At 34.9% G+C, this 15460-nt stretch overlaps 1 protein-coding gene and 1 long non-coding RNA gene across 6 annotated transcripts in view; one reads left to right on the top strand and one right to left on the bottom strand.

The window, feature by feature from the left end:
* Nucleotides 1-15460, bottom strand: part of LOC126867884 (mannosyl-oligosaccharide 1,2-alpha-mannosidase IA) — a 691228-nt gene that overhangs the window by 104760 nt on the left and 571008 nt on the right. For all 5 annotated transcript variants that reach the window (XM_050622935.1, XM_050622933.1, XM_050622932.1 and 2 more), the window contains one exon: nucleotides 6713-6928. In XM_050622935.1, coding sequence (XP_050478892.1) covers nucleotides 6713-6928 — 216 coding nt within the window. The remainder of the gene's footprint in view (nucleotides 1-6712; nucleotides 6929-15460) is intronic.
* The window catches only part of LOC126867958 (uncharacterized), a 28604-nt gene that overhangs the window by 8706 nt on the left and 4438 nt on the right, over nucleotides 1-15460 (top strand). The window contains exons 2-3 of the long non-coding RNA XR_007690492.1: nucleotides 14746-14869; nucleotides 14932-15077. This is a non-coding gene — a long non-coding RNA (uncharacterized LOC126867958). The remainder of the gene's footprint in view (nucleotides 1-14745; nucleotides 14870-14931; nucleotides 15078-15460) is intronic.

Genomic DNA, 15460 nt, shown 5'->3' on the forward strand with positions numbered 1-15460 from the left:
GGTTAGGATAAAAGATCGACAGTTGTCGCATTAAAAAAATGTGAATCCGAAGATTCCATTAAGCTTAGTTCCCTTGGATGATTGGGTATATCCCAATTATAGTTTCGACATTATATTGTAATTATTGGAAATAATGGAAAATTAAAGAAATTGATCAAGATTGGCTTAAAACAAATTCTTTATCGATTTATGAAAAAACTGTTAATTAATATTCTTTTGGTAAATACCCATATTGTAATTACAATTTCAATATGATAAGTTGTTATTATAGAATAATATAATTACTGTGAATGTCATCATACGTAATGTTATTAATATTAGAAACCTAAATATATGTATGCATATATATCAAATCATTTCCGATGATTTCAAGATATTATAAAAAATTATTCAGTACACGATAGCTTGAACGTAGCTGAACGTATTTAGAAATTATATAGAACAGGTTTCCCCTCCATGAAAGAAATGCATAAAAATCCGTTGTTTAATTATTAGTTACATCATTTTAAATTGAAAAACTTTTACGAATTTGTGAGATAAAACCAATTTAACCGCGTTCGCGTCTCGTAATCTTCGTAGAAACACCTGCCGCAAAATGTCAGCATGGAAAACGAAACCACGAAAATCGTGTCGAAAATGGTAGGACACGGTACCACATTGGGTTACCCGATATCTTAGAACGTGACCATAGCTTGGACACCGCCTGCAATATTTGAACGGACTGTGGCTGTGTAATAGAATCGCTGCTTTAAATTAAGTCTGATACAGTCCCGTTCCAGTTACGGGTCGTACCATTTGTAAAAAAAATTGATATCATTTTCAGCCAACAGGACGAAAAGCGAAATTGTAAAACAACGTACTTTACCTGGTCGTTTCAGTCTTGATTATAATTGAAATTATTAGCGAAACTGGTGTAATTTTATACTTTTGAAGTTGTCCCGTATTCTCCGTGTGATGTCTGATATTTTTAAGACAATTAATGTAACTAATTAAAAAATGTATTTTATCTCCTGTGTCTGTCGAATGAACTGCACATTTTAACGTCTAATTGGCGAGAAAAAGATTGCCACGAATAATCTCTTAATTTCTACGTTAAATAAGTTTTATTACAGTTGTTTCCTAGCGTCTTCTTATTAAAGTGTCCATACGATATTGGCCGATTATTTCAAGAGATATTTTAATCACAGCACGTAATTTTAAATGAGATTATGAAAACAAAATACACTGCGAAATAATCAGAGAATCGTCTTTTCCTTATTTTTATTTTTATATGTATCACTTGTGTCTGCACACTCTTTTTTATATTTCTTTCGAAGGATTATTTCAAAGTAAATTTTTATTACGCTATCATACGAGTAACTTGTCCCACTAATTGTAATTAGTAGGTTGTTATAGCGGTACCTCGTAAAAATATAAAAATCTTTCGTTCAACCAAACACATTTACGTTTTTCATCTTTTTTTTTATGAGAAATAGGTTGTTCGATAGAAATTGTTGGAAAAAGGGGAAAAGATATTTTATCTTGGCGAAAGTTGGAGAATGTAGCGCGAAGAATAGGAAGCGAATAGCACAGGTGTGAAATATTATCTAGAAATTCTGGCAAGAGCAATAGAGCAGTTTCTGTGCACGAGTTTGCAGCGCAGTGAAGTGACTAATACTCCAAGTTATCCGTTTAGGAATCCACCATAAATAGTTGAGGTTGGCACAGATCAGGAAAATGTTTGACGTTCTATTATCCACACCAGGAAGCGAAATCCTTCGGGAATATTTCTTCGAGAAACCAAATATTTAAATGGCATCGTGACTTCGCGTCTTCAAATGCCATGAAAATGTGTTTTTAAACATAGATATAAATATATCTATATCTATGTCTTCCTTCAACTACTTGCCATTATTCAACTCTTACAACAATTTATCGAATTTACCAAATAAAAGAACCTTTGATAAAAATGTTTCACAAAAATTCACTCTTATTATTCACATTATTCTTTTGATCTTTAAACAGAAATTTCTTTTGGAAGTTGGTTTAATTCAAGTTAAGTATATATGAAATATTTAAATACATATTAAGTGTTGATAATTGTACTACTAAAAGTGAAAAGATTAAAATCCCCTGAAATTTAGTACTCCGTATCACACAATTAAAAAGACGTTCTTCCAATATGTCAATCAAATTAGATCAACAAATTTGCAATGTATATGAAATTCGATACAAAATTCACAAACTATGATCACTTTCCCAACAATATTAATCGATCCATCCTTATCATCCCATCTCTCATTTCCATGCAAACAATCTCTCAAACAGTCTTAGACCAAACACAAAAAAACGCAAACTAACGTTTCTTTATCTGCTATCAGCCACAATTACAGTGGAAGAGCAAGCGTTTTCCGCGACGCGCAGCTGCGACCCGATAGGCACGAAATTCAACGTCAGGGTGGTTACTGGTTAATACGGCAACTTATCCACTTAGGAATACGCTCTAATACCAGACGAAGGTTGGTGTTCGTGTAACAACCGGCACGATGGGTGGGTGAGAATCGTCGGGGTGGCTGGATAACCAGGAGTTTCGTCGGTGCAGAAGTAACGGAGATTGTTACCAAGTTTGGATAAACCGAGCCAAGTTCTCCGGCTGGTACTTACGGGACCGGTTGTCTAGCGACGAAAACGCTTGGACAAAGTTTATTCCTCCAGCTTCCCCCCTCTTTGCTTCTGCCACCCCCCTAAGGAACGGTCGAGACACTGATTTACATAACGATTAAGTTAATTAACGAGCAGCACCAGCCGCCGCAGTTGGATTGTTAATTTCAACCGCGAAACGACGAATCGTGTCGAACTCGCGTCCCTGTGGCGTTGAACGTGAAACGCGGAGAATTATTAGCGACACGAGTACTACGCTATGCTACGAGTACTGTTTCGCGTGCATTCGCGCAAGTTTAGCAAAATAGATAAGATTTTGTGCCCTTCGGGGCTTTCGAGTCGGAGTTCCATAAAACAATGATTCTGTTCTGTAAAACGATAAAATAACAGACAGTCAGTCAATGCATTATAGCGAGGAATTAACATTTATCAATCGAATGAAAGAACAACATCGACAAAGGAATGTTGATATTAATAGAAACCAGGGGTATGCGGGAAACAATACTGTTCTTACTATAGCGAGAAGTATGAATTTACAACAGAGGAATTAAATTTCTTTTGCAACCACCATGATTCGTTGTCTGCCATTGATTTGATATTTCACCCTGTAGCATTGCTTAATACCCTTTCCTGCTTTGTTCGTCTGTATGAATATTCGACAATTTAATTATTTCATTCAATTTACACAATACCCAATTATAATAACTCTGATTTGTGTGAAAAGAATCCATACTACATGTTATCTGTATATTTAAGAAACTAGAGTTTCCAGTGTGTATATTTTATTCATCATTTTATTCTACAAACTTTCTCAATTATTCTGAAAACAATCAATATGAAAAGCAATCTTCATCTAAAATAAAACAGAAACAAATAAATATTTTCAATGAGGTTTATTTAACTTTAAGTTCTTTCACTATCCCTATATCATCAAATTTTGATATAAGAATCTTTCCAAATAATTTTTAATTATAAAAAAGGAAGCTTAGTATTTTAAAAAATTATATCCAATGGGATATTCCAATTGGCACAGTTAGAAGCGTAAGATCTTTCCCTTTAAACTGCATTTTATTTTGTTCCAGGTGAATAGGACAGATTCAGAAACATCCGCTCTTGAGATACGATCTTGTAAAGAAAATAATTTTTCGCTTGTTTACTTTCCTTTCTCGCTCGCACACTCGGATCTCTCACTAGCACACCTTCACTGACCTATTTCAAGAGCAAAGTCCTTGCGGTGGCCACCAGCAGACGCTGAGTCAGACGATTTTTTACTACTACTATTACTACTACTACTACTACTATTACTACTACGCAAAGTACACGTTTCCAAGAAACAATGTGGGTCACGTGAATTTCGCCCGCCATTCACTATTCCAGCGTGTTTTCAATACCAAACTTTAAGTCCGTGTATCTTGGAAACTAATTGAGATATCGACCTCGAAAAAAGGGCGTTTTTATGGCGTGATTTCCCCTATCTTCTTAAATGTCCTTTGTTAGAAATTAAAATTTTATGATTTTTCTGGATATCTTTTACGATTTTTATGATTTTCATGATTTCTATAATTCGATATCTTGGGAACTAATTCAGATATCAATTTCGAAAAAAGGATATTTTTATGTTCCTTCATCTTTTTCGAAGATTTTCGTCCGAAGTTTTACAATTTTTCCGGATGAGTTTCAAGATAAAAATCGATGCTACGTTAACTGTAGAGTAGAAGGTTTTACGAGTTGCATAAATATTTATATAATAATTCATATATTGTATAAATATTATTAATAATATTTAGAATATTTGTAGAAATGACGAAGCTTTCATTTGTCATTAACAACATCAGTTAAATTATTTTCATTTAACATTTATTTTGATATTTCGATAATAAGAATGAATCTATATATATATATATATATTTATATATATATTTATATATTTATATTTATATATATAAATATATATAATATATATATATATTTATATTTATATATATAAATATATATAATATATATATATAAATATATATATAAATATATATATATATAGATACGAACAAGGAAAAATGAAAGTTTGAGACGACTTACAGGATAACGCTAGAATTAATCCGACAGCCGCGTAAAATATAGAAGGTTGAAGGATGTACCTGAGCTTGGATTAGGATTTAAAGCGTTTCAACGTGGCTGCTGCTCTCTGCAGATAAGATTTTCATTGTCCGTCAAGGTCATGGAATATTTGTTCGATCTCGCTTCCTTTGAACAGTCACGATTTTCAAAGGATTACCTTGAATCACCGTGGGAATTCTTCCAGAGCTAGGAATGCTCTTGTTCTTCCTACTTCTTTTTATGAATTAGTCTTTAGAAATATACTTTTTATGAATAACTCGTAATATAACTTCACCGTTCTAAATCAGATATTCACCATACTCGCATTTTCTCATTAATAATTTAATTAAATTCTAGAAGTCTTTTAAATGGAAGCGTGAAAAGGCTATGCAAGTTGATATATTGTTATATTTGAAAGGCTGAAACAACTGGTGCAAGCAAGTTTAAGCATTGAGAAAATGATACATAAAATCTGTATCTAGAAATCTGTAGAATATTCTTGTGAATTTTAATTTTCATTTATTTATTAATTTTATTAATACGTATAATATTAGTGTTTTAATATTTGCAGTCTTTTCTTTCTTTTTCCCACTTTCCCACTGAATCTTTGATTTCTATACGTTATTAGAATATAAAAAGAAATCGATAAAATTCCTGTAAATGGTTAAATAAAGAAATCTCTCCCAATGGCGAAACAAAGAAATAAAAAAATTTCCGGACATAGGAAAGTAATAACGAAGACAAAGTATTGTTCATAATTTAAGATATTTTCAAAGATTTCACATATTTTTTACTAATATATTTTTACTAATAATATAACTTGTAGAATTGTTATTTCTATGCGCCTACTAATTGATTTCCTGTAAATTTTATTCAGTAGATAATATTAAACATATGTTTTTAGTATTTTCTCTTTTATAATCAGTTATACAAACATGACGTGTGATTCAATATCGAAGAATTTTCACAATTGTCATGGAATTGTATTAAGAATTCCTATTTGACAGTTTGAAAATATCATTCGCTGTCTGCGATATTCTACTTGCTTTCAAGAACTCTTTGGTAAAAATTGTCATCCGACTATTTCAAGGATCGTCGAGATGTCTCGAGTCGCATTCACCTTTGACGGTGGAATCGACGAGGGAGAATTGTCACGTCTTACGACCATCGGCTAGAGTAAACACATTTTCACGAAGTTTGGCAAGGAAAAATGTTGATTTCGAAGGGACGTGTGCACACTACTGCACACACGCGACAAGAGCCTGCGTTTCGTTGGGATTTCCAGCGTCGATCGAGAGTGAGACTCGATGAAATTGCTTTCGATGCGTGAGTCAAACGTTCTTACAGATATATGTATACGTGCGTTTATCGAGATCTGTACCGCGTCGATATATTCAACGGAAAAGAAACGATCGAGTTTTGCGCGAGCAAAATCTCACTTCAACGGTTGGACGGAATAATTATTAATGAATTGAGATTTCGTAATATAAAATGGAGAATATGAACTTTTTGGAAATTATCGAATTGTATTTGGATTTCTAGTGATCTCCAATGGAATTTCTCTTTCTTATAAAAAAAATCTTTAAATTGTTTAAATATCGCGCTCAATGTAATTGAAATATTTCTTAACCGTTACGTCCCATGCAAGTAGTAATTTTGATTTTCGATTAAACTTCATTTTTACGATATTGTAAATTAATTAATGTAACAGTTATGACACAACAGCAATTGCAGTTTCTGAAATATTAAGCGAACAGCTTCGAAAATGGTGGTTTCCTTTGATTCTGTCGCAGTACTTGTACCACCGTCCCTTTCAATTATGTCTATCTCACAAATTAAAAACGTAATTCAATCCGTCATTCAATAACGCGTTCCATTTGTAACATTGGAACGTGCACAACGTTTACACGTTTCTTCTCGAACGCTACAATTTTCCGAGAGACAAAAACAAAAATAAAAGAAGAAACTATGTACTCACGATATCGAAGTCGAGATTCTCAGCGATCCAGTCACGGCCTTGCTTGAATTCATCGTGTAGACCCATGATGTACAGGGTGTCGAGGCCGTCGACGATGGTCGCACCCATATTTGAAGCACCAAAGATACTAGCGCTGTGGCCCCTTTTCGAGATTGGTCTTAGCTCGTTCTTTCCCCAGGCGTACCTCACGTAGTTGTCCCAGCCATGTTTCATCATCTGCATACATAAAAAGTGTGCGATCAGATCAAACAGTTCAAACAAAATCAATATATGTAAATCAATCATAAATATATAGCAACGGTATAAATTACAGGGTTACGAATGAATTTATAACTCGAATTTTTATTCAATAAACGACAGACACAAAGCATAAATTGCCCAATTTCATCGATCTTAATCATTTGGTTCCTGGAAAATTAAATATATACAAATTATTGTTACATTGTGAATTTTTATACAAACTCTTTATCAATAAAATATAGCATGTTACGAATATAGCGTTATAACGAGTGCACTTTCGTTCATTGGATGTAACATAGTTGCGCTATCGTTTATTCTAATTTTTATCAAATTCTTTTAATCGTGAGAAATTGGACATTTTTAGGATTTGGAAGAACTCATTTCGACGTAGGATGGACAACGGATAAAGAAATTTTTCGTAAATTTCATTACGAAATTCTTAAATAAGAAACAATAATTCAATTGTTGATATTCCAAGGCAACGTCGAGAGTGGATGTAATAACAGTCAAGTAAATCGCTTGGTGCACGTGTTCAGATGGGTAATTACGTTGCAAGATAAGTTTCCTTGTGGAGAGCAAGAAAAACTAATGCATGGCGAGACAAAGACATCATCAAGTACTCGAAGAGATTCGCTTCAGCTACTCTGACAGGCATTTCTGCTCTCTTCCTCCCCTCCCAACTCTTCTTCACGGATTCTTGGCAGTAAGAACGCACTTCCGTCTTCGAGTTTACCCTTCCATCGTAGAAGTATACGATGTTCTGAGATTTTCCAGGAAACATAGGTACTCGTTCTGATGTCTTCGAATCGCGTACCAGGAAACGAAAGTTTCTCTTTTTTTTTATATTTTATTTCTGAAACAAATTTCGGTGCGAGCTTCGAGGTTAAGGTTTCGGAAAATAGACCAGTCTCAGATACGTAGAAATTCCTTTCTTTTAATTGAAAGGTTCTGTACTCTATGAGGAAATCTATATATTTACGATATACTAAATTGAATTTAATTTTATACTATGTATATCATAAGTATTCACAGAGGATTGTTTAAAGCTTAAGAAAATCTGTAGGATTAAGTATGTCGAATTTATAATTTCGCATTATTTAACAAACTAAAAATACGTCGGGGAATATCCCGAGATAATGTTTATTTCATTTCCAGTAGACGTAAGTAAACTTTAGTAAAGTCACATGTCTAATTGTCATAATTGATGCGCGTATAAGGTCACATATTCACGTCTTTACATTCGATTCGTATTGCAAGTATAATCAGAGTCAGAGTGTCCGTGAAAATTCCTTTAATGACTTGGATATTTAATAGAATTTGGATGTTTGAACATTCAATAATTCATTCTGCTTTCAACGTAATTCAAACGATTGCCGCAGATACATCCCTACTAAAGAGAGATAAAAATGAAAAAGAAAGACAAAAGAATCCCGAAAATACGTACAAGGAGGGAAAAAATTTGCGAACGAAATTTGGCAGAATAATTCGATGCGAATTCACACGTGTCATTGCTGGTGAAAATAATAGACGGATCCTTGGTACGTAAGGGATGGGGTGGACAGCAACGCGAATCGTACCGAGAAAAACGAATATATTAGCCTGTCCGGCCGTTCGTTGACCATTATTCCCGTTCTCTTTGATTTTTCGAGCCATTTGCCGGCCTCTGCCAGTCCGCAGCCGCTTCATCACGTTTTTATGGCGGTATAATTCAGGGGGCAGTATAATATCTGTGGGCCCTGGCCAGTGGCATCAACAGAAGTGAGTCCTTCTCTCCAACTTTTCTCTGCGGTCATCGTGAATTAAAAAAAGAAAAAGCAAAAAGAAAAAAGAAAGGGAGAGGAAGAGAACGAAAAAAGAACAATAAATTCACGAGGGAACGATGAAAGGGGTGGGATGTGTGGAATTTTTTTGACGCGGCGGTATTCATGACGAATGAAGATGGAGGGAGAGATTGAGGAGCGAGAGCAGTTGATCTCGTCGATGAACTTTCGCGAATGTTCTTATTACAACCTGGCTACATTGTTTCGTGGATGGGATAATCTTCGTACCAGGTGATTCGATGTAATCACGTTTTGATCGAGTTTTAATGCGAGCCTGCGCGCACACGATGCGCTCGTAATTATTTAAATCGAATTTGCGAATAATTATATGAGTGATAAAATTATATGAGTGATCGTATGAATTTTTGTGAATCTTTGCAGTAAATATAATAATTTCACAGATTCATTGTCCAAATATCATACGTGATTTTCATCCAAAAGTCTCATAGACTGATTTCGTTATTATTTATACACGTTAAACTGACAGCTTATTGAACGTTAAAGGCCTTTCATTAAAGCCTTAATAAACCAAATATTAAACATTAAAATTATCGAATAACATCACCGTTAACTACAAGATTTTCATCGATTCAACAAGAAATCCTATTCACGATCATCACGCAAACGATTCAGTCAATTCAAAACCGAGAAACTATCAAATTCTATCGTTTCAAAGTTTCTTCTCGACAAAAATTAGAGAGAAGCAAATATACCGCATTTTTCCATCCAACCAGCGGCATGAAATCCAAACCATAATCTGGTTGCGAGTAGAGGAGGACGAAGGCAAGGAAGGAACAATCCCGATCAAGGTTGGCATTCGTGGAAGGGAGCGACGTTGCAGAAAATTGCAGAAGGCAGCCATCGTGGCCGGTGGTGGTGCGAATCGCGACGTTCGACCCTTTTTGTCCTTATCCACGTAATCGCGGCTAATTTGTTCTGCGGCGAACGCAGGCAACGTGTACAGGACGAGAGGTTTCCACGCTCTACCCTCCTTTCGATCGTAATCTGGTTAACATCCGTGTTAGGATTAAACCATTAGCCCGACGGGAAGGGATACGGAAGGAAGAACAACCGGCAAAGCCGAGCCTCGTGGCCGACGTACGCGGTCCTGTCCGATTATTTCCCCTCTGTGAAGGGATTCTCGTGAACTTTGATGTTCCACCTTTAATCCGCTTAATTTTCTTCGATTTAATCGGTCAAAAATGCACATTCTTGTTTTCTAGCGAAATTGTTTCTTGCTTATATAATAATACACGTATCCTTCCTGCGATTCTAGCTCCAATCATAGGTTTTTAACACGATGAAATGCAAAACACAAGGCAGGAAATGGAACGAAGCAAGTACTTTTATAAATACGAAAGTATGATTGTATCTATTGGTACAAAAGATGATTGGTTGGCTGTATTCGTATCTCACATTAGCGTTGAAGGATTAAGGTACAGTAGGATCTCGATTTACTGAACGCTTTTTATCCGAACGGTAGATTATTATTCTTATTCGAACGTTAGCCTGTCGGAACCATATCGGCCAGTAAAGGAAAATAGATAGATACTCTATGTCGTATTATTTTTAATATGTAGATGAAACACATAAGTTCATGTAATGAATAAGTCGGTGAAGGGAAATTACGAAATTATTAATTAACTAAAGAAAATTATGGATACTTTTGTTAACCCTTCTGTTTATCATTAAAAGAAAAATACAGCAACACTTGAAACAAGTTGTCTTACGTGGACAGTTACGTATCTCTCAATCAATTTATGTATACTCCTTGTACGACAGGTTTTAAAATTATAGACTTATGATATAGCTGTACGTTCTTATGCATTCACTAAGTCTATTATTTATACTTTTCTGTAAGTTGAATAGAGAAAAGGTCAATTGAGTTAGAATTTAATATCGAGTCCGTTGGAATCTTAAAGGAAATTTGATTCATTCATACGCAATTTTTATTCCTTGCTTATACTGCTTATAAATCAAAGAAAAAAGCTTGTTATCTGTAATAGTTTGCGAGATAACAGGTCGTATCGCTTCGAGCGAGGCACCCTGCGTAAAACCCTTGTAAATCCCTGGTGGTTGGTATCCCACTGAATAACAAAAGGTCACTCGAGGGACCCATCTTCTTTTCCTGGAACTTGCCAGGAGAAAAAATTTCTTTTCAAAGCAATGCTGCAGCGCGTTTCCATTAATATACAAACGGTGCACGGACGTGCAGAGAGGGCTGTGCTGGTTTCGAAAGGATGCAAGCACGGAGGAAAGAAACCTTGCTGGTCGATCGAGCGTGCATCGCTCTGACTGGATAAATAAGACGAAAAAAAATTTAGAAGAAGAAAAAAAGGAAGGAAGAGAAGAGAAAAAGTCGACGAAGCCACTTCGATGCGTGCTCGCGGGATTAAGTACAGGGTGCGCGATGCAAACAGCTCTGTATATCGGAGATCGCAGATCAGTCACCGTGTGATTCGATCGTGACTGGAATTCGATTGATAAAAGTCCATCTACCGTAGAACTGGTCTCTCTATGGAGAAATACGAATATATTATTTATGAATTACATTCGTTGGAATAACCTCGGGAACTTCTAGACCTTTAAACGTGATTTTATTTTTGGAGTAGGTAATGTTTGAGATTATCGTACGTTACATATTAGAACTTCGATTATTATGTGTTTTATGTTCGAAGAGAAATCATCTCTTTGGAAAGTGTCCTCGTCAGCAACTAGAATATTAATTAAACAGCGAGTGTAGTTAGTGATTTACTGTATCTGCAACTGAATAAAAATATCCGACTTTTTATTAGCACTAATCCACTCAACATTCACTTAATCCATTATTTATTATACTATCTCATTATTATATATATAATATAATAATATATAATAATATATATATATATATATATATATATATGCAATTTAGATACGATTGTAAATAGAATGACTATAATATAAAAATATTAAGATCAAACGTTTTTATAATTTTATACAATTATATAGTGTATCCTTACGATGTTCGTGTAATCCAGAAGGAAACGACTGCTGATAAAAAAGATGTTGTTATCGTTCGTTTTTCGCTTCTTTATTTCAAACACTAAATTCTGTCACTCGAAACTCGGTGATTAGCAATGAGCAATCACACGAAACCTCAGCTACTGTGGTAACAGTTGTTTATATTTTTTATCATTGGGGTATAGAGAAGGAGCGGTTAATGGCATTGACGGTGATTAATTTTGGCGCAATGAGTTTAAACAGCAGTGTCCTGTTCGAGCTAGGGCCAACACGCAATTATTTGTAGGGAACGCGAGCTCTGTAAATACCTGTTAGTTGATACGTCAAACAGTCGCTATTTGGCGAGATAATCTGTTAGCAGCGGCATTTCGACGATCCATTGTCAACTTGTTTAGCATACGAGTCGAATAAACAGGTTCCTTAAAATTAGTTAATTAAAATTAGTTGGCGATTGATAATAAAAATTTTACAATATTCAATCTAAACTATAATAGAAAAAATACATGTTTACAGGATAACATCTATTTAGAAGGTTTAACATTTTACAATTATCGTATAATATTTCTTGTTAGACATAATTTCATTAATGAAATTGTCTTATAACTCTGATTCCTTACCCTTCCAAGACTAAGAAAATAAAAATTCCTAGATAATAAATATGAAATAAACATGAGAAGAGAATTTTTGACAAAAGCAACCGATAAAAATTTCCATCTTCGTCAAAGACCAATACTTAATTTATAATATTCGACATGATACTTTAAACGTATCTGTTAATAACTTCGCAGCTGATGCAGCATTTATATGTAAAAAGAAAAAGAAAACAAAATTGTCATCGAAAAATAAAATTCGTCTCAAAACCCAAAACGACGGGTAATATCGCGTGCACGAGCGTTCCAATTGGTCAGATCGAAATGTGTTCGCGCTCAAAGAACGTAAAATCGTAAAAGCGTCGCGGTGCAGTAGGGTGCAGATATTCGAGCTGGTATATTGGCTGGTCACATAAACGCACGAACGAACGCGCGCATGCGAAACAACAAGGAAACTGGACCCACGGATATACACGTGTAACTGTGCTTAATCTGGCCGCGGTTTTATTCCCTCCCTTTATTTCCCGCGGTTTTCAATTTGCGTTATTTATTGCCCTGGCTAGCGTAAGTACCACCATGTCGGCGTCCCACAGTGATTTCACGAAATCTGGCATCGACTCTTTCACTCGCTTCCATCCCTTCCTTTTATCCCTATGTTTCTATTTCTCTTGTTCTCCATTTGCGTTTCCATTTTTTCACTCGCGTGTTTTACTTTTTTCGAATTTCTCTACTGCCTTCTTCTCGTTTGTTCGATTTCTTTCTTTACTTTTTTCTTCCTTTTTTTTTGTTATTGAAGCAATTCAGGCTTCTGTTACGATACTGTTTTGCAAGACAAATTATACACACCGACTGTAAAAAAAGTCAAAAGTTACTTTTTTACTGTATTTATATCGGAGAAAATGCTGATTTTATCATTAGATTACGGATTTTTTATGCATTTAGGAGAAATTTCGTATAACATACTATTAATAATTTCACATCGCATGGTATAAAAAAATGTACAAAATACCAAAGATTCAGTGCTTGCTATAGCATTTCGAGGATGACATAAATGTTTCTTTAGGTTCTATTTCTTCGGTTATACTCATGCAAATCTGAATTTGCATAAACATATTTAAATGATAATAGAAGAAATGGATTCAACTTCCTTAACGTTTTAATTAATTCAATTCTTTATTTTAATTATTTCTTAACATTCTATATAACGATATTTAGTTTTCCGATTTTCTTTTCCATTTCGTGATACTGTTACTTCTCTCATACCATTTCTAAATCTAGCCAGAGGAAGGAAAGCACGTCTCTCTCTATTTTCATCAATTTTTTTCCTCTTCTCGTATCTTTCTTCTTCGCTGTTGCGATTCGTCTCGTTTGCATACATAAATCTCCACTCCTCCAACCCTTTTCGTTCCACGGTTCGAATTTATCTCTCGCAACGTGCCTGTCTACATTTTTTTCTTCTATCTATATTCTTCCTTTATTGCGTATTTATCCCCATTTTTCCTTTCCTCTCTCTTTCGTGTATATCTCCCTGTTTTTATTTACTCCCTTTGTTTCCTCATCTCTTTGCCTGTATCATAGTTTTTCCCTGTTTTTCCCTATTTTCATCCACTTTTGCTTTTCCTTCTACAATCTTCTCTTTTTATTACAGATTTCGAAAAGAATAAAAAGCGGTTACTATCGCGGCAAAAGCTAAATTAAAAAGAATCTAAAAACATTTGTATTATTCAAAAAATGATATCTTATCTAAAAGTGCCTACATTGTTGGAACTAACTCTATCATTTAACCTTATCGGAAACACATAAAACGAGAGAAAGAGATAGAGAATAACCGCAACATGGAGACCAAGTCGGCATTCTTCTGCGTGACTGCAAAATTTAATGGAGCCAGCGAAACCGCGTAATATCTCAGTGTGGAGCGAATCATAAAAATCGTCCATGCCCTTTACGAGGATACGCCAACTCTTTAAATGCCTCGGCTATCTCGATCTTCGTACAGAGTTGGCCACGCCACCGAAAAATATCACGGATACAGGGAATTCTGCAATAGAGGGAAGAATTCGTAGTGAAGAAAGTAAAGTTGGATAAAAGAGGAAAAGGAAGAAAGAGAAAAATATTGACAAAGAACTGTTTTCATTAACAATATTATGTGGATTTCTTCTTTTTTTTTTTATCTACACTCGCTTTTGATTCTCACTGTATATAGGATATTCAGCATGTACAGTTACCATATCCTGTGTTTTACAGAAGTATTTTAACTGAAACGGTAAATAGCTATACCAAAATACAACAAAGCATCATTTGTTCGTACGCGTTAAAAAATTATCGGGATAGCGAACTTCTTTAATAAAGGGATTTCCTCGAATTTCATTTCTGTTGACAGGATACAAGCTGGCGCACAGTTTACAATTTCAATTTGTACGTGCACACGGATTGGAATGGAAACGGAAGTTGTTCGCCTCGTTGAAACCTTTTTCTCTTCGTCTTTCTGGTTCAAGAGGATCGCTGTAAGTGTGTTCCGTTCACCTGACGTCGGCCGCGATATTCGTTAAAAATATCTTCGTTGTAGCTTCGGAAGATTGCCGGATAACATGGAAATACCGAGCATCACACCGCAAATATTTTACGATCCGGACCGATGACAGAACAAACAACGTGCAACGAAGAACAGGGGAAACGTCCAACAGGAAAGGGAAATTCCCCGAGATATTATAGGTATTCGGAATTTTAAAGAATTCATACCCTTTTGGCTTCGTTACTTTTTATCCAGTCTGGTCTTTTCCCTCATAATAAATATAATAAATATCTATTGGAATTTTTTCCTCGTTATTAGTCATGAATATTTCCTAAAAATTTCGATCTGGTTTTAATCACCGTTGAGTCTTATTTTATTAGGTGGAGGTTCATGAAAGTAACGTGTAATTATATTTGGATTACTTGTCAGACGTTATTAGGCAAGGATCTAACAGAAACAGAAAATTTGGCCGATTAATTCGAGGTTATCAAGAAACGAAGAAATCTGGATAAATATTAAAGAAACATTAGGTAACTAATTCATAAACGACTGTCTCAAAGTTAGGATCTCCGATGCAGTCATT

The sequence above is a fragment of the Bombus huntii genome, chromosome 7 (genome assembly GCF_024542735.1).
Source record: "Bombus huntii isolate Logan2020A chromosome 7, iyBomHunt1.1, whole genome shotgun sequence".
NCBI lineage: Eukaryota > Metazoa > Arthropoda > Insecta > Hymenoptera > Apidae > Bombus > Bombus huntii.